General features: G+C 41.8%; 3 protein-coding genes across 3 annotated transcripts; all 3 read left to right on the top strand.

The window, feature by feature from the left end:
- Positions 1-421: 421 nt before the first annotated feature.
- Positions 422-2,806, top strand: LOC143745464 (zona pellucida sperm-binding protein 3-like). Its single transcript, XM_077237581.1, has 8 exons — positions 422-985; positions 1,497-1,615; positions 1,693-1,796; positions 1,877-2,054; positions 2,194-2,311; positions 2,390-2,472; positions 2,555-2,646; positions 2,722-2,806. The coding sequence occupies exons 1-8, from the start codon at positions 437-439 to the stop codon at positions 2,790-2,792; spliced, it is 1,314 nt and encodes a 437-aa protein (XP_077093696.1). The 5' UTR covers positions 422-436; the 3' UTR covers positions 2,793-2,806.
- A 4,365-nt stretch (positions 2,807-7,171) lies between these two features.
- On the top strand, positions 7,172-10,740 carry LOC143745463 (zona pellucida sperm-binding protein 3-like). The gene is made up of 8 exons (XM_077237580.1): positions 7,172-7,826; positions 9,431-9,549; positions 9,627-9,730; positions 9,811-9,988; positions 10,128-10,245; positions 10,324-10,406; positions 10,489-10,580; positions 10,656-10,740. The coding sequence occupies exons 1-8, from the start codon at positions 7,278-7,280 to the stop codon at positions 10,724-10,726; spliced, it is 1,314 nt and encodes a 437-aa protein (XP_077093695.1). The 5' UTR covers positions 7,172-7,277; the 3' UTR covers positions 10,727-10,740.
- A 3,777-nt stretch (positions 10,741-14,517) lies between these two features.
- LOC143745462 (zona pellucida sperm-binding protein 3-like) lies at positions 14,518-18,287 on the top strand. Its single transcript, XM_077237579.1, has 8 exons — positions 14,518-15,066; positions 16,985-17,103; positions 17,181-17,284; positions 17,365-17,542; positions 17,682-17,799; positions 17,874-17,956; positions 18,040-18,131; positions 18,203-18,287. Exons 1-8 carry the CDS (start codon positions 14,518-14,520, stop codon positions 18,271-18,273), a joined length of 1,314 nt encoding a protein of 437 aa, XP_077093694.1. The 3' UTR covers positions 18,274-18,287.

Raw genomic sequence — 18,287 nt, 5'->3', positions numbered from 1 at the left:
TATGTTCGGAAACGTTATCATACTGTTAAAATCTCATATCATTACAGCCCTACACAGGAGAGTCCCCCACTCCACCCCGCTGTTAAAAAAAGTAACTCAGTAGCCTTGAATCTCAGTCAATTTTAAAATGAGCTACTTTTTACTTTTGCTTGAGTAGACTTTTAGACCGGTAATTTTAATTGTACTTAAGTAAAATTTCATTAAAGTAGTAGTACTTTTACTTGAGAACAATATTTTATTACTCTTTCCACCTCTGGTATTTGGACAGGCGCTTAAAAAATGTGCAGATTGGTGCGTCCCCAAGATGCATACACTCTACAGGTCCAGAGGAGAATCAAGGATAATCAATGAAGGTAAAAGGGGTGGAGTCACCTTAACTCAAAGCTGTACAAAATGGCAAAGGCAAGCACTGGTGTTTGTGTCAAAGTTTGTTAGGATGGGGTTTCTGAAAGTTGTTTTAGTGTTGGCTGCTGCAATTCTTGCATTTGATCTGCCTGATGTCTTTGGAAGTTTGAGCTATAGTCATAGTCCAAGAAGCATGGGGCCAAAATCAGATCCAGCTTCCAGAAGTCCTGCCCTTTCTCCTCTAGGGCTCTGGAACCCTTTGCAAGTGGCTTCTCAATTTCAGAGTCCTTTGGGTCCTGACTCCAAAAGCCCTTTGCAGGATCCTTTTGGCCTTCAGGAGAAGCAGCTGTTGCAGGGTCCAGTGAAGCCTTTGGATTGGAGGTATCCCATCGTTCCCGAGGTGGAGAGCGAGTTGGCGGTGGACTTCCAGTTGAGGCAACCCGTGACTCCCAGCAGTGTAGCGGTTCAATGTGGCGAGAACCGGGTTCTCGTAGAGGTCCAGCAGGACTTTTTCAGCAATGGTCAGTTGATCCAGCCAACTGGTCTGTCTCTAGGTGGATGTCCTGTTGTTGGTCAGGATCCTGGGTCAAGAGTGCTCATCTTTGAGTATGAATTACAGGACTGCAACAGCGTGCTGATGGTAAGAACAGATACATATTAATGGGTTATTTGTTGTGGCAGAGGACCTTCAAGGAAAGTCAGTTCACTTGGTCTTAGCTGCCCTGGCATTGTAAAACAAAGTTCTATCTATTTGAATGGGTAAATCCTGAGTGTTCAAGTTCCTTGCCTTTAAATAACCTTTCAACCAACATCTCATGTACACTATCCCATAAGTGCTATGAAAGGAGCTTAAGAAACCAGAATCACAAATCTTGTGCCTTAATGGTGTTAAAGCTAGTTTTACCCTGGAACAGCAAAATGTTCATGTTTAATCGTTAATGCATGTCTCAGATGTTGATCTCTGGCAACACCGGAGCTTCTGAGGGCAGCTATTACTAGTAGCAATTTACTAATTGTCGACTTGCTCTTCAGGAATTCCACCATATTGCACAGTGCACCTTCCATTCATAGCAATATGAGTGCATGGTCTTGGTGTATGTAAAGTCTTTGGGATGACCCTCTTGGTAACCACAAATTTTTTTTTTTTACAGATGAATGAGAACGAGCTTGTCTACACCTTCTCTCTTACCTACACCCCTGAGGCGCTTGCAGGTACTCCGATTACCCGGACCGATGGGGCAATTGTTGGTGTTCAATGTCATTATCAAAGGTAGGAGATCTCTGGGACCTTCTGCACTTTCTCGTGTAACTGGGAGACCATTTAATGGGTACTTTCATGAACCGCAGGCTCCAAAATGTAAGCAGTGATGCCTTGAGGCCAACATGGGTCCCTTATGCCTCAACAGAGGCTGGTGAAGAAGTCTTGCTGTTCTCCCTGAAGATCATGATGGGTTGGTACAGGTTTCTTCAATAAAATAAGCCTTTACCCTTGCAATTGTGGCTGTGCCTAAAGTGTTTGTTTTGTGTGTAGATGATTGGACCTATCAGAGGCCTTCATACTCCTATTTCCTGGGTGGCGTTATTAACATCGAGGCATCTGTGAAGCAGTACAATCATGTGCCTCTCCGTGTGTTTGTGGACCACTGTGTGGCCACTGAAGTACCTGATGTGAACTCCCTTCCGAGATATTCCTTCATTGAGAATCACGGGTAGGGTCATGGTCCTTGATGCAGTAGGACTGTTTTTAAGTTGCCTTTTGTAACCACTTTGGCATCGGTAAGGTCTAGTTGCTTGATGTTCTACAGTTGACATTCATGAGTTGCTCTTTGTGGTTTTGTTTGTCGTCAGGTGCTTTGTGGATGCCAAAACTACAGCTTCCAGCTCCCGCTTCATGCCTCGTTCCCAGGTTGACAAGATCCAGTTCCAGCTGGAGGCGTTTATGTTCCAGGAGGGCAACAGTCCTTCTGTATGTACTACAAATGTCATGTTCACTTGACTTCTCCTGTCTGCTTTGGTTTTTTGACTTGTCTGTCATCCCTTACAGATCTACATAACATGTATTCTGAAGGCAACCATTGCTTCTGCACCTAGTGACACTCAGCGCAAATCCTGTTCTTTTGCCAATGGGTACGTGAGGCTTTATTTGGATGGAGTGGGGGGTTAGGTTGACTTCTCATGTTGAAGGTTTCATGTCTTTGTTTTGGTGCAGGTGGTTTGCTGCTGATGGAAATGACCAAGTTTGTGGTTGCTGTGACTCAACATGTGGTCCTGATAGTGAATTTGCTGCTTCTCCCTATGGAGGTTGGTAGCTTTTGCTCTTTCTATGGTTGCTTTTGATTCAAGTGCTCTAACTTGGCTTTTTTTTCTTCTCTCTAGGCATTCAGTGGGAAGGCAAGGCCTCACTTGGTCCTGTAACGGTTCAAGGGCAAAAGAGAGGTTCTCAATAAAACTGACAAATCAATCCTTTGTTGTATCTGACTTGTCACTTTGCTGTGTGTCTGGTTTAACTGCTTTTGACTTTGAAAGTGCCTCATTCTGCCAATGTGGTGAAACTGATAGTTGTCCCGTACTTCACTTTATCCATAGGGAGGTATTACTTCAAGAACACTATGGTTGCATTCTATATAGGACTTGAAGTTTTAAACGATGAGCCTTTTAAATGCTGCTAGTGAAAGCTCAAGACTATGCTTTTGAAGCCATTAGTTTGTTGCAATTTGTGGTTACACTTCAATAGTTGAAAAGTTACTTGTAGTAGAATGTCTAAAGTGGATTATCAAAATGGTGTTACCCAATTTGTTTAAAATAAATATTTCTGGTAAAAATCCTTACCACAGAGGCATATATATAGTGCTTTCATTTGTGCTACTGTACACCAAAAGCATGAGGAAATCATGGTAACTTTATTATGCTGGGCCATTTTGAACTGTCTGTTGACTGCAGGTGTCCAAATTCGGAGGCTGCGTCTTCAGGAGGGCAGAATTCGAGGCTGGTTGCGTCAATGTGGCGTGACTAAGATGTCCCAATTCAAGGCTGCATTCGAAGGCTGAGTTTGACAAAGGGGTGGCTACCCCTATTCAAAAGTGACTTCAAATGCACCCTTTGTGTCCACGTGAAATTTAAGGATACACGCACCCTTTCAGTTCCTTTTTTTTATTTTTGTTGTATGTGTGGTAGAGCAGCAAGTAAAATTTATCCATGATTTTAAAATGATCAGTAACTCCAATTTCTTTGAATGTGTCACTCGTCTATGAGCCGTATAATGCCCACCAGGGAACCGGGCCTGCAGTTGAGCTACTTCCCCCACTTTAACCTCCAAACATCAGTAACATCAGTTCCATCAGTTATGACTATCAGCTGTTTGGAGAGGAATTCTTTCGTATAAAAACAATTCCGTCTGTACTTTTAGTCCCGTTTTGGTGAAAATCAAGTTTTTAATGGATGTGTCTGTGGTGTTTTTAATATGCTTTAAGACAAACCATGTTCAAATTCGTAAGTCAACACCATTGCTGAGTATTTTCTCCTTAAAACTGCAGTGAACCAAAGACAGTCTAAAAAACCTTGGTTTGAAATTGCTGATGTTTCTGACGTCACAAACTACCAGGGAACCGATCGTAAACGAGTGGATCTCTGAGCTGCTGTGAGTGATTGGAGGCGGGTCTCATTTGCATATTCATAGAGCCATGTATTCTAAATGAGGCAAGGGTGTCGAGTTACATTCAAGCTATTTTAAGGCATGAAGACATGACACCTTGGCATTTCAAAGGAAAAAAACTTTTACATGTGTAATTTTGGTGATCAAAGATAAGTTTTAAGGGATAAAATTATTGACTACAGGGAGACTATAAATCATCCTGTTCCACTAGATATGCAAGTAAATCAGCAGACATGTCCATGTCTGGTAACTGCAATCTCATGCAAATGAAAAAGGCGCTTTTCTTGCTTAATACAAACATCACAATTCTTAAATTGTGTCTTTTGTTACATAGGGACTACTGAACAGACATTTATAAGTTCCCTTTCGAGAACGGTCACTTCGTATTGCGTAGCAAATATGCAGTGGGGAAACTCCTTTTCCTCAAAATATTGAAGTAATAATTTAAAACGCAGTGCAGCTGTACAGCAAAACACATCAGAGCGTCTAGCTCGCTCATTGGCTGTGCTGCAGCAACTGCACATCCAATGGCCGAGCGCCTCAGACGCACGAACCAATCAGCTGACTTGGCGCCGAGTACGTCAGAGCGTGCCTGAATGGGCGTGGCCTAAGCCTATAAAGATCGGTCATTTTGGCCAATATATCAGATTTGCTCAACTTCAGCGACACTTCTCGTCTCTGGTTCCTCACCGAAGCTTTTCACCGTCGAACCAGCCAAGATCAGCTAGAGCAGTGGTCTTCACTATTTTTTTCATGAGAGCCGCACTGATAGGTATGATGGCGAGATGAAGCTTCATAAAGCATTGAAGCGTTCCATCCAATTGGTTCACTCATGTGCCGAAGCTTCATTGTGCTTCATTTGCTCTATTGTGCCATCAAGTGGACAATAAATGTAAAACGTGCAGTGTGATTATGATGACATTGCATGGTTCCATCGCAAAAAAAAAAAAAGAAGCTTGAATAGATCGCTAACAAACTCGCAAAGTCCCAAGTCCGCAAGATGTGAGGGGGAATCCGTTGCATTTTGCTGGCCCTTATATTTCAAATAGACCGCCAAACTGCGAACCACTCCCTGAAGCAGTCACGTGGTACAGGCGGCTCGCGAGGCTTCAAACGTCACCACATTCGTCACCGACACAAGCCTCGATACGCGCTTCACAGAAATCATCCCGCATTACTCGACACACGCTTCGAAGTCTCGATACGGGAGGACACATCACTACTGATAGGACAAATCAGTAGGAGAGCCATTTTTACCGCAAAGTATAAAAAGTTACATCCCGTCATAAATAGCATGTCTGCTTATCAATCTGTCACCCCTGAACATACAATATGCAATGCAATTAATACAAAAGGGTGGGAAAAAAAACTTTTATGATTTTTCCAGTCAAATTTGTAATTGAGGCAAGAAGATTTCCCTTAAAGACAAAAAAGCAGGATTTCCAGAATATAATCATGCCAGAATGACCTTAAATAATTTTTTTCTACATTAGCCCATCATGTATCTAACCATCCAAGAGCACAAGCAGCGTTAAGAGCGCTGGAAAGACCGCCCAACTCCACAGAGACTGGATGTTTACAGGCACAACTTTTGTTTCAATCGGACTTAATTCATTCCGATTGATGAATCTGAATGTAGGCCTATTGTAGTTTAAATGAACGCTAAACATCGTGATGTGATGATTGGGTTGATGTGCGCATTTATAAGTCAAAAGATTCAAATCTGGTTTCAAAAAAAGATTCAAATCTGGGGTGGAAAAATGGGGTGGTGATGGCGCAGTGGATAAGACGCATGCCTTTGGTGTGAGAGACCTGGGTTCGGATCCACTGTGAGACACCAATGTGTCCTTGAGCAAGACACTTAACCCCTAGTTGCTCCAGAGGTGTGCGACCTCTGACATATATAGCAATTGTAAGTCGCTTTGGATTAAAGCGTCAGCTAAATGTAAATGTAAATCGGAATATATTTTTTGACATGAGCACACTGCACAAATATACAGAGTTTCCCGCTGTTGTCGCTTAGTAACCATTCTCCTACATTGGTTCTTTATTTCTTTTAAACAGCAGACTTAATATTTTTCCAATTCTGGTCATAATTTGGAGACTATGAACATATGAACTGTCGTGACTCGTGACGTGCTTTTTTTTATCACGCAGTAAAAATGCCCAAAACCAGTCGTCTGTGGATGAGAATCTGAAACAAGGACTGTTGAGCCGTTGTCCTGCTCCACTTCACAGATGCTGAGTGAAAGGAGAATTATATGGACACTCATTTATATGACACTTTACTCATCAGGAGAACAGCTCGTTCAGCGCGTCATACGTCGTCCTTTCAGTTTCAGTTTTCAATCGATCATGTGTTTGTTCTCTTGATAAACTTCCCCTTTCTATCGGATCAGAAATATTTGTAATAGAGCTGACACTTTGAGTTTTTAATGGGTTATGTTATAACACTACTTGTTTTTAATGTTTTTATGAAATATCTGTAGTGACTGCATGATCATATCACAGTATTATTTACCGCCATGCGAGCCACAAATAAAAGCTTGGCGAGCCGTTCAATGAGTAACAATGACCTAGAGCAAGCCTTGAAAACAGCGGGCAGCGCCTTCGACTTACCCGGAAGCAGCTCCTCTTCTGTCGCTGCTGTCCTGTGGCCATCCGGCGAGAAAAAAAAAAACTCTATATACTTTTTCTGCTACTGTTGTGTTAAAAAAAACAAAAAAACTGTTTGACTTTTAATTTTTAAACATTAATTTAACTATAATTTTAACTGATGAAAATAATAATAACCATAATTTAATAATACCGTTTATTTATTTAATAATTGATTAATACCGTAAACTGTGATATGTTCGGAAACGTTATCATACAGATCTCATATCATTACAGCCCTACACAGGACAGTCCCCCACTCCACCCCGCTGTTAAAAAAGTAACTCTGTAACCTTGAATCTCAGTCAATTTTAAAATGAGCTACTTTTTACTTTTGCTTGAGTAGACTTTTAGACCGGTAATTTTAATTGTACTTAAGTAAAATTTCATTAAAGTAGTAGTACTTTTACTTGAGTAGAATATTTTATTACTCTTTCCACCTCTGGTATTTGGACAGGCGCTTAAAAAATGTGCAGATTGGTGCGTCCCCAAGATGCATACACTCTACAGGTCCAGAGGAGAATCAAGGATAATCAATGAAGGTAAAAGGGGTGGAGTCACCTTAACTCAAAGCTGTACAAAATGGCAAAGGCAAGCACTGGTGTTTGTGTCAAAGTTTGTTAGGATGGGGTTTCTGAAAGTTGTCTTAGTGTTGGCTGCTGCAATTCTTGCATTTGATCTGCCTGATGTCTTTGGAAGTTTGAGCTATAGTCATAGTCCAAGAAGCATGGGGCCAAAATCAGATCCAGCTTCCAGAAGTCCTGCCCTTTCTCCTCTAGGGCTCTGGAACCCTTTGCAAGTGGCTTCTCAATTTCAGAGTCCTTTGGGTCCTGACTCCAAAAGCCCTTTGCAGGATCCTTTTGGCCTTCAGGAGAAGCAGCTGTTGCAGGGTCCAGTGAAGCCTTTGGATTGGAGGTATCCCATCGTTCCCGAGGTGCAGAGCGAGTTGGCGGTGGACTTCCAGTTGAGGCAACCCGTGACTCCCAGCAGCGTAGCGGTTCAATGTGGCGAGAACCGGGTTCTCGTAGAGGTCCAGCAGGACTTTTTCAGCAATGGTCAGTTGATCCAGCCAACTGGTCTGTCTCTAGGTGGATGTCCTGTTGTTGGTCAGGATCCTGGGTCAAGAGTGCTCATCTTTGAGTATGAATTACAGGACTGCAACAGCGTGCTTATGGTAAGAACAGATACATATTAATGGGTTATTTGTTGTGGCAGAGGACCTTCAAGGAAAGTCAGTTCACTTTGTTTTACAATGCCAGGGCAGCTAAGACCAAGTTCTATCTATTTGAATGGGTAAATCCTGAGTGTTCAAGTTCCTTGCCTTTAAATAACCTTTCAACCAACATCTCATGTAAACTATCCCATAAGTGGTATGAAAGGAGCTTAAAGGAGAACTCCGGTCAATTTTTAAGTTAATCTTGATCGTTAGAGCTTTGTGAGTACTGACTATAGAAGAAAAAAAACGAACCGGATTGGTGATTGCTACGCGGAGCTGCGACCGCGAATGCCCAGAGCTCCCACCCAGCTGAAACGGCAGCTATGGGGGCATGGACATAAAGAGCGTTTTTGAGCCTATTAACAGACACAAAATGCAATTAAAATGTCTGTCCAACATGAACAGGGACCCTACATGTGAACAAGATGCGTTTAGCAACTTAGCCATTGTTTCAACTCACCTAAATAGTATTTTAGACGGCAAGCTGTAGTCTCGCGCTGCAGTCCCGTGCTGTAGCCGGAAAAGGTAAACAATGTCCAGGTGGGAGGAGCGTTGATCATGTGCGACGAGTCTTCGTACATGGAATGGCATTTTTCTTCAAACGGCCCCGCTGTGTTGAGTGTGTGTAGTTATCCTTGTCAAAGTGTTCACTGCAAATGCGGTAATCTTTAGCGCGTAGTACTTCTACGGGAGTTTGCACATCAAGTTGAAGTACAACTAGCCAGAACTGCAGAATCTCGAGGTCATGGAAAGGAAGACGATGAAAATTTAAGCTCTTATATTTTCGCATTCGGTTGCCACAATTCGGAAAGGCACAAACACGAACCATTTCTTCTTCACTTGTAAGCAACTCTGATCATAACTCGTCGCACATGATCAACGCTCCTCCCACCTGGACATTGTTTACCTTTTCCGGCTACAGCACGGGACTGCAGCGCGAGACTACAGCTTGCCGTCTAAAAGACTGTTTAGGTGAGTTGAAACAATGGCTAAGTTGCTAAACGCATCTTGTTCACATGTAGGGTCCCTGTTCATGTTGGACAGACATTTTAATTGCATTTTGTGTCTGTTAAGAGGCTCAAAAACGCCCTTTATGTCCATGCCCCCATAGCTGCCGTTTTAGCTGGGTGGGAGCTCTGGGCATTCGCGGTCGCAGCTCCGCGTAGCAAGCACCAATCCGGTTCGTTTTTTTTCCTATAGTCAGTACTCACAAAGGTCTAACGATCAAGATTAACTTAAAAATTGCCCGGAGTTCTCCTTTAAGAAACCAGAACAACAAATTTGTGCCTTAATAGTGTTAAAGCTAGTTTTACCCTGGAACAGCAAAATGTGCATGTTTAATCGTTAATGCATGTCTCAGATGTTGATCTCTGGCAACACCGGAGCTTCTGAGGGCAGCTATTACTAGTAGCAATTTACTAATTGTCGACTTGCTCTTCAGGAATTCCACCATATTGCACAGTGCACCTTCCATTCATAGCAATATGAGTGCATGGTCTTGGTGTATGTAAAGTCTTTGGGATAACCCTCTTGGTAACCACAATTTTTTTTTTTTTTTACAGATGAATGAGGACGAGCTTGTCTACACCTTCTCTCTTACCTACACCCCTGAGGCGCTTGCAGGTACTCCGATTACCCGGACCGATGGGGCAATTGTTGGTGTTCAATGTCATTATCAAAGGTAGGAGATCTCTGGGACCTTCTGCACTTTCTCGTGTAACTGGGAGACCATTTAATGGGTACTTTCATGAACCGCAGGCTCCAAAATGTAAGCAGTGATGCCTTGAGGCCAACATGGGTCCCTTATGCCTCAACAGAGGCGGGTGAAGAAGTCTTGCTGTTCTCCCTGAAGATCATGATGGGTTGGTACAGGTTTCTTCAATAAAATAAGCCTTTACCCTTGCAATTGTGGCTGTGCCTAAAGTGTTTGTTTTGTGTGTAGATGATTGGACCTATCAGAGGCCTTCATACTCCTATTTCCTGGGTGGCGTTATTAAAATCGAGGCATCTGTGAAGCAGTACAATCATGTGCCTCTCCGTGTGTTTGTGGACCACTGTGTGGCCACTGAAGTACCTGATGTGAACTCCCTTCCGAGATATTCCTTCATTGAGAATCACGGGTAGGGTCATGGCCCTTGATGCAGTAGGACTGTTTTTAAGTTGCCTTTTGTAACCACTTTGGCATCGGTAAGGTCTAGTTGCTTGATGTTCTACAGTTGACATTCATGAGTTGCTCTTTGTGGTTTTGTTTGTCGTCAGGTGCTTTGTGGATGCCAAAACTACAGCTTCCAGCTCCCGCTTCATGCCTCGTTCCCAGGTTGACAAGATCCAGTTCCAGCTGGAGGCGTTTATGTTCCAGGAGGGCAACAGTCCTTCTGTATGTACTACAAATGTCATGTTCACTTGACTTCTCCTGTCTGCTTTGGTTTTTTGACTTGTCTGTCATCCCTTACAGATCTACATAACATGTATTCTGAAGGCAACCATTGCTTCTGCACCTAGTGACACTCAGCGCAAATCCTGTTCTTTTGCCAATGGGTACGTGAGGCTTTATTTGGATGGAGTGGGGGGTTAGGTTGACTTCTCATGTTGAAGGTTTCATGTCTTTGTTTTGGTGCAGGTGGTTTGCTGCTGATGGAAATGACCAAGTTTGTGGTTGCTGTGACTCAACATGTGGTCCTGATAGTGAATTTGCTGCTTCTCCCTATGGAGGTTGGTAGCTTTTGCTCTTTCTATGGTTGCTTTTGATTCAAGTGCTCTAACTTGGCTTTTTTTTCTTCTCTCTAGGCATTCAGTGGGAAGGCAAGGCCTCACTTGGTCCTGTAACGGTTCAAGGGCAAAAGAGAGGTTCTCAATAAAACTGACAAATCAATCCTTTGTTGTATCTGACTTGTCACTTTGCTGTGTGTCTGGTTTAACTGCTTTTGACTTTGAAAGTGCCTCATTCTGCCAATGTGGTGAAACTGATAGTTGCCCGTACTTCACTTTATCCATAGGGAGGTATTACTTCAAGAACACCATGGTTGCATTCTATATAGGACTTGAAGTTTTAAACGATGAGCCTTTTAAATGCTGCTAGTGAAAGCTCAAGACTATGCTTTTGAAGCCATTAGTTTGTTGCAATTTGTGGTTACACTTCAATAGTTGAAAAGTTACTTATAGTAGAATGTCTAAAGTGGACTATCAAAATGGTGTTACCCAATTTGTTTAAAATAAATATTTCTGGTAAAAATCCTTACCACAGAGGCATATATATAGTGCTTTCATTTGTGCTACTGTACACCAAAAGCATGAGGAAATCATGGTAACTTTATTATGCTGGGCCCTTTTGAACTGTCTGTTGACTGCAGGTGTCCAAATTCGGAGGCTGCGTCTTCCGGAGGGCAGAATTCGAGGCCGGTTGCGTCAATGTGGCGTGACTAAGATGTCCCAATTCAAGGCTGCATTCGAAGGCTGAGTTTGACAAAGGGGTGGCTACCCCTATTCAAAAGTGACTTCAAATGCACCCTTTGTGTCCACGTGAAATTTAAGGATACACGCACCCTTTCAGTTCCTCTTTTTATTTTTGTTGTATGTGTGGTAGAGCAAGTAAAATTTATCCATGATTTTAAAATGATCGGTAACTCCAATTTCTTTGAATGTGTCACTCGTCTATGAGCCGTTTAATGCCCACCAGGGAACCGGGCCTGCAGTTGAGCTACTTCCCCCACTTTAACCTCCAAACATCAGTAACATCAGTTCCATCAGTTATGACTATCAGCTGTTTGGAGAGGAATTCTTTCGTATAAAAACAATTCCGTCTGTACTTTTAGTCCCGTTTTGGTGAAAATCAAGTTTTTAATGGATGTGTCTGTGGTGTTTTTAATATGCTTTAAGACAAACCATGTGCAAATTCGTAAGTCAACACCATTGCTGAGTATTTTCTCCTTAAAACTGCAGTGAACCAAAGACAGTCTAAAAAACGTTGGTTTGAAATTGCTGATGTTTCTGACGTCACAAACTACCAGGGAACTGATCGTAAACGAGTGGATCTCTGAGCTGCTGTGAGTGATTGGAGGCGGGTCTCATTTGCATATTCATAGAGCCATGTATTCTAAATGAGACAAGGGTGTCGAGTTACATTCAAGCTATTTTAAGGCATGAAGACATGACACCTTGGCATTTCAAAGGAAAAAAACTTTTACATGTGTAATTTTGGTGATCAAAGATAAGTTTTAAGGGATAAAATTATTGACTACAGGGAGACTATAAATCATCCTGTTCCGCTAGATATGCAAGTAAATCAGCAGACATGTCCATGTCTGGCAACTGCAATCTCATGCAAATGAAAAAGGCGCTTTTCTTGCTTAATACAAACATCACAATTCTTAAATTGTGTCTTGTTACATAGGGACTACTGAACAGACATTTATAAGTTCCCTTTCGAGAACGGTCACTTCGTATTGCGTAGCAAATATGCAGTGGGGAAACACCTTTTCCTCAAAATATTGAAGTAATAATTTAAAACGCAGTGCAGCTGTACAGCAAAACACATCAGAGCGTCTAGTTCATTGGGTGTGCTGCAGCAACTGCACATCCAATGGCCGAGCACCTCAGACGCACGAACCAATCAGCTGACTTGGCGCCGAGTACGTCAGAGCGTGCCTGAATGAGCGTGGCTTAAGCCTATAAAGATCGGTCATTTTGGCCAATATATCAGATTTGCTCAACTTCAGCGACACTTCTCGTCTCTGGTTCCTCACCGAAGCTTTTCACCGTCGAACCAGCCAAGATCAGCTAGAGCAGTGGTCTTCACTATTTTTTTCATGAGAGCCGCACTGATAGGACTAATCAGTAGGAGAGCCATTTTTACCGCAAAGTATAAAAAGTTACATCCCGTCATAAATAGCATGTCTGCTTATCAATCTGTCACCCCTGAACATACAATATGCAATGCAATTAATACAAAAGGGTGGGGAAAAAAAACTTTTATGATTTTTCCAGTCAAATTTGTAACTGAGGCAAGAAGATTTCCCTTAAAGACAAAAAAGCAGGATTTCCAGAATATAATCATGCCAGAATTACCTTAAATAATTTTTTTCTATATTAGCCCATCATGTATCTAACCATCAAAGAGCACAAGCAGCGTTAAGAGCGCTGGAAAGACCGCCCAACTCCACAGAGACTGGATGTTTACAGGCACAACTTTTGTTTCAATCGGACTGAATTCATTCCGATTGATGAATCTGAATGTAGGCCTATTGTAGTTTAAATGAACGCTAAACATCGTGATGTGATGATTGGGTTGATGTGCGCATTTATAAGTCAAAAGATTCAAATCGGAATATATTTTTTGACATGAGCACACTGCACAAATATACAGAGTTTCCCGCTGTTGTCGCTTAGTAACCATTCTCCTACATTGGTTCTTTATTTCTTTTAAACAGCAGACTTAATATTTTTCCAATTCTGGTCATAATTTGGAGACTATGAACATATGAACTGTTGTGACTCGTGACGTGCTTTTTTTTATCACGCAGTAAAAATGCCCAAAACCAGTCGTCTGTGGAAGAGAATCTGAAACAAGGACTGTTGAGCCGTTGTCCTGCTCCACTTCACAGATGCAGAGTGAAAGGAGAATTATATGGACACTCATTTATATGACACTTTACTCATCAGGAGAACAGCTCGTTCAGCGCGTCATACGTCGTCCTTTCAGTTTCAGTTTTCAATCGATCATGTGTTTGTTCTCTTGATAAACTACCCCTTTCTATCGGATCAGAAATATTTGTAATAGAGCTGACACTTTGAGTTTTTAATGGGTTATGTTATAACACTACTTGTTTTTAATGTTTTTATGAAATATCTGTAGTGACTGCATGATCATATCACAGTATTATTTACCGCCATGCGAGCCACAAATAAAAGCTTGGCGAGCCGCGCAATGAGTAACACTGACCTAGAGCAAGCCTTGAAAACAGCGGGCAGCGCCTTCGACTTACCCGGAAGCCGCTCCTCTTCTGTCGCTGCTGTCCTGTGGCCATCCGGCGAGAAAAAAAAAAACTCTATATCCTTTTTCTGCTACTGTTGTGTTAAAAAAAAAAAAAAAAAACTGTTTGACTTTTAATTTTTAAACATTAATTTAACTATCATTTTAACTGATGAAAATAATAATAACCATAATTTAATAATACCGTTTATTTATTTAATAATTGATTAGTACCGTAAACTGTGATATGTTCGGAAACGTTATCATACTGTTCAAATCTCATATCATTACAGCCCTACACAGGAGAGTCCCCCACCCCACCCCGCTGTTAAAAAAGTAACTCTGTAACCTTGAATCTCAGTCAATTTTAAAATGAGCTACTTTTTACTTTTGCTTGAGTAGACTTTTAGACCGGTAATTTTAATTGTACTTAAGTAAAATTGCATTAAAGTAGTAGTACTTTTACTTGAGTAGAATATTTTATTACTCTTTCCACCTCTGGTATTTGGACAGGCGCTTAAAAAATGTGCAGATTGGTGCGTCCCCAAGATGCATACACTCTACAGGTCCAGAGGAGAATCAAGGATAATCAATGAAGGTAAAAGGGGTGGAGTCACCTTAACTCAAAGCTGTACAAAATGGCAAAGGCAAGCACTGGTGTTTGTGTCAAAGTTTTTTAGGATGGGGTTTCTGAAAGTTGTCTTAGTGTTGGCTGCTGCAATTCTTGCATTTGATCTGCCTGATGTCTTTGGAAGTTTGAGCTATAGTCATAGTCCAAGAAGCATGGGGCCAAAATCAGATCCAGCTTCCAGAAGTCCTGCCCTTTCTCCTCTAGGGCTCTGGAACCCTTTGCAAGTGGCTTCTCAATTTCAGAGTCCTTTGGGTCCTGACTCCAAAAGCCCTTTGCAGGATCCTTTTGGCCTTCAGGAGAAGCAGCTGTTGCAGGGTCCAGTGAAGCCTTTGGATTGGAGGTATCCCATCGTTCCCGAGGTGCAGAGCGAGTTGGCGGTGGACTTCCAGTTGAGGCAACCCGTGACTCCCAGCAGTGTAGCGGTTCAATGTGGCGAGAACCGGGTTCTCGTAGAGGTCCAGCAGGACTTTTTCAGCAATGGTCAGTTGATCCAGCCAACTGGTCTGTCTCTAGGTGGATGTCCTGTTGTTGGTCAGGATCCTGGGTCAAGAGTGCTCATCTTTGAGTATGAATTACAGGACTGCAACAGCGTGCTGATGGTAAGAACAGATACATATTAATGGGTTATTTGTTGTGGCAGAGGACCTTCAAGGAAAGTCAGTTCACTTTGTTTTCACTTTGTTTTACAATGCCAGGGCAGCTAAGACCAAGTTCTATCTATCTGAATGGGTAAATCCTGAGTGTTCAAGTTCCTTGCCTTTAAATCAGTGTTAATTTTGGCAGCAATTTCTTTGATTTAGTCTTAGTTTTCATCTTCAGACGAAAATGCTTTTTGGTCTTAGTCACATTTTAGTCATTTTGTCTTTCATAGTTTTAGTCTAGTTTTAGTTGACTGAAAGTCATTGCATTTTTGTCATTACTTTTAGTCAAATTGCAGTTACCGAATTTTGGCATATGTAGCCTAAGCCTAGTCTTTAGACAAAAAATGTCAATTTTTTTCTCTAGGCCAGTTCATTAAGCTTATGAGAAATTTGAATCAAGGTAACAGGCTGTATTGACATTGCACTCTAGCAGTAGCACTTGTGCAATTCTACATATCCATTTTCCTTAGTTCAGTGGTTCTTCAATTTTTTAGAGTGCCGTAACCCCTCTTCCACTTAGACTGCTGTCACACCTTTTCCATTAAGGGACAATATTTGCCCTCTTTAATCGATTTTTCCTGTTTATTTTTTACCTTTATAAATACTTTTATAAAATAAATAATGATTTAAATAAAACAATGTTCAATAAATATGCAATGATGGTAAAAACGAAGTTATACTTTTAAATATTAAATTAAAATGGCCACTAGGTGGCGGTAAGTCTGTCTATAGTTTATGAGTGAGTCATCGAGCCATTCATTCAGTAACTAAGCAAGTTGCTATACTTATGAACGGATAATTGAATCTCACGATTCGTTCAAAGCCACAGATTCGTTCACGAACCGCTGCAGATCTGCTGTGGCGTTTGTTGCAAAATAGAGCAATAATAGCCTACTGACAATACAGTTTTAACTGTAGTAGGCCTACATCACTTAATGTTACCCTTTTGTTTGTTGAACTGTTGTATAAAATCAATGTCACATTTGAAATCGTGTGGATATTCGGGAAACATTGCATTCTTGCTCGTATAGGGCTAATATGATCAACATTAAAAACACTGCTGGATATCAGCCTGAATTTTGAATTCTCAAATGAAGATCGCTGAACTGTTTTTTTCAGATCATCCGCGCTTCAGCATGTAGAAAGAGCCCGCGCGCATGGTTGCCAGATACCTTTGAAAAAACCGCGTAGAAAACGTGTTATTTAAACAGAATTTTTTAACTGGGGATTAAATTATTGAAATATGGCAACCGTAAGCATGAACGCTCGCAAACACAGTCTGTAATGTGTTGTCTTCTCCTTTATTCGACAAGAACAAGTGGTTTTGTAAAGTCTTGTTTTTGTTTTAACCGATCAGTCTCGTCTTTTTTCGTCAACGATATTGCATGTGTTGATAGTCACAGTTATCGTTTAATGACGTGGGTGTCGTCTCTCATCGTCTTGTCTTAGTCAGGGGAAAAAAGGTCGTCAACGAACATTTTTGTCATAGTTTTCGTTAACGAAATTAACACTGTTTTAAATAACCTTTCAACCAACATCTCATGTAAACTATCCCATAAGTGGTATGAAAGGAGCTTAAGAAACCAGAACAAATCTTGTGCCTTAATAGTGTTACAGCTAGTTTTACCCTGGAACAGCAAAATGTGTATGTTTAATCGTTAATGCATGTCTCAGATGTTGATCTCCGGCAACACCGGAGCTTCTGAGGGCAGCTATTACTAGTAGCAATTTACTAATTGTCGACTTGCTCTTCAGGAATTCCACCATATTGCACAGTGCACCTTCTTCCATTCATAGCAATATGAGTGCATGGTCTTGGTGTATGTAAAGTCTTTGGGATGACCCTCTTGGTAACCACTTTTTTTTTTTTTTACAGATGAATGAGGACGAGCTTGTCTACACCTTCTCTCTTACCTACACCCCTGAGGCGCTTGCAGGTACTCCGATTACCCGGACCGATGGGGCAATTGTTGGTGTTCAATGTCATTATCAAAGGTAGGAGATCCTTGGGACCTTCTGCACTTTCTCGTGTAACTGGGAGACCATTTAATGGGTACTTTCATGAACCGCAGGGTCCAAAATGTAAGCAGTGATGCCTTGAGGCCAACATGGGTCCCTTATGCCTCAACAGAGGCTGGTGAAGAAGTCTTGCTGTTTTCCCTGAAGATCATGATGGGTTGGTACAGGTTTCTTCAATAAAATAAGCCTTTACCCTTGCAATTGTGTCTGTGCCTAAAGTGTTTGTTTTGTGTGTAGATGATTGGACCTATCAGAGGCCTTCATACTCCTATTTCCTGGGTGGCATTATTAACATCGAGGCATCTGTGAAGCAGTACAATCATGTGCCTCTCCGTGTGTTTGTGGACCGCTGTGTGGCCACTGAAGTACCTGATGTGAACTCCCTTCCGAGATATTCCTTCATTGAGAATCACGGGTAGGGTCATGGCCCTTGATGCAGTAGGACTGTTTTTAAGTTTCCTTTTGTAACCACTTTGGCATGGGTAAGGTCTAGTTGCATGATGTTCTACAGTTGAGATTCATGAGTTGCTCTTTGTGGTTTTGTTTGTCGTCAGGTGCTTTGTGGATGCCAAAACTACAGCTTCCAGCTCCCGCTTCATGCCTCGTTCCCAGGTTGACAAGATCCAGTTCCAGCTGGAGGCGTTTATGTTCCAGGAGGGCAACAGTCCTTCTGTATGTACTACAAATGGTTCACTTGACTTCTCCTGTCTGCTTTGGTTTTTTGACTTGTCTGTCATCCTTTACAGATCTACATAACATGTATTCTGAAGGCAACAATTGCTTCTGCACCTAGTGACACTCAGCGCAAATCCTGTTCTTTTGCCAATGGGTACGTGAGGCTTTATTTGGATGGAGTGGGGGGGTTAGGTTGACTTCTCATGTTGAAGGTTTCATGTCTTTGTTTTGGTGCAGGTGGTTTGCTGCTGATGGAAATGACCAAGTTTGTGGTTGCTGTGACTCAACATGTGGTCCTGATAGTGAATTTGCTGCGTCTCCCTATGGAGGTTGGTAGCTTTTGCTCTTTCTATGGTTGCTTTTCAAGTGCTCTAACTTGGCTTTTTTTTCTTCTCTCTAGGCATTCAGTGGGAAGGCAAGGCCTCACTTGGTCCTGTAACGGTTCAAGAGCAAAAGAGAGGTTCTCAATAAAACTGACAAATCAA

This window comes from Siphateles boraxobius, unplaced genomic scaffold (assembly GCF_051911475.1).
Source record: "Siphateles boraxobius isolate OS27281-9 unplaced genomic scaffold, OSU_SipBor_1 204, whole genome shotgun sequence".
Taxonomy (NCBI): domain Eukaryota; kingdom Metazoa; phylum Chordata; class Actinopteri; order Cypriniformes; family Leuciscidae; genus Siphateles; species Siphateles boraxobius.
Note: the sequence above shows the minus strand (reverse complement) of the source record. Positions and strands in the feature narration are given on the sequence as shown.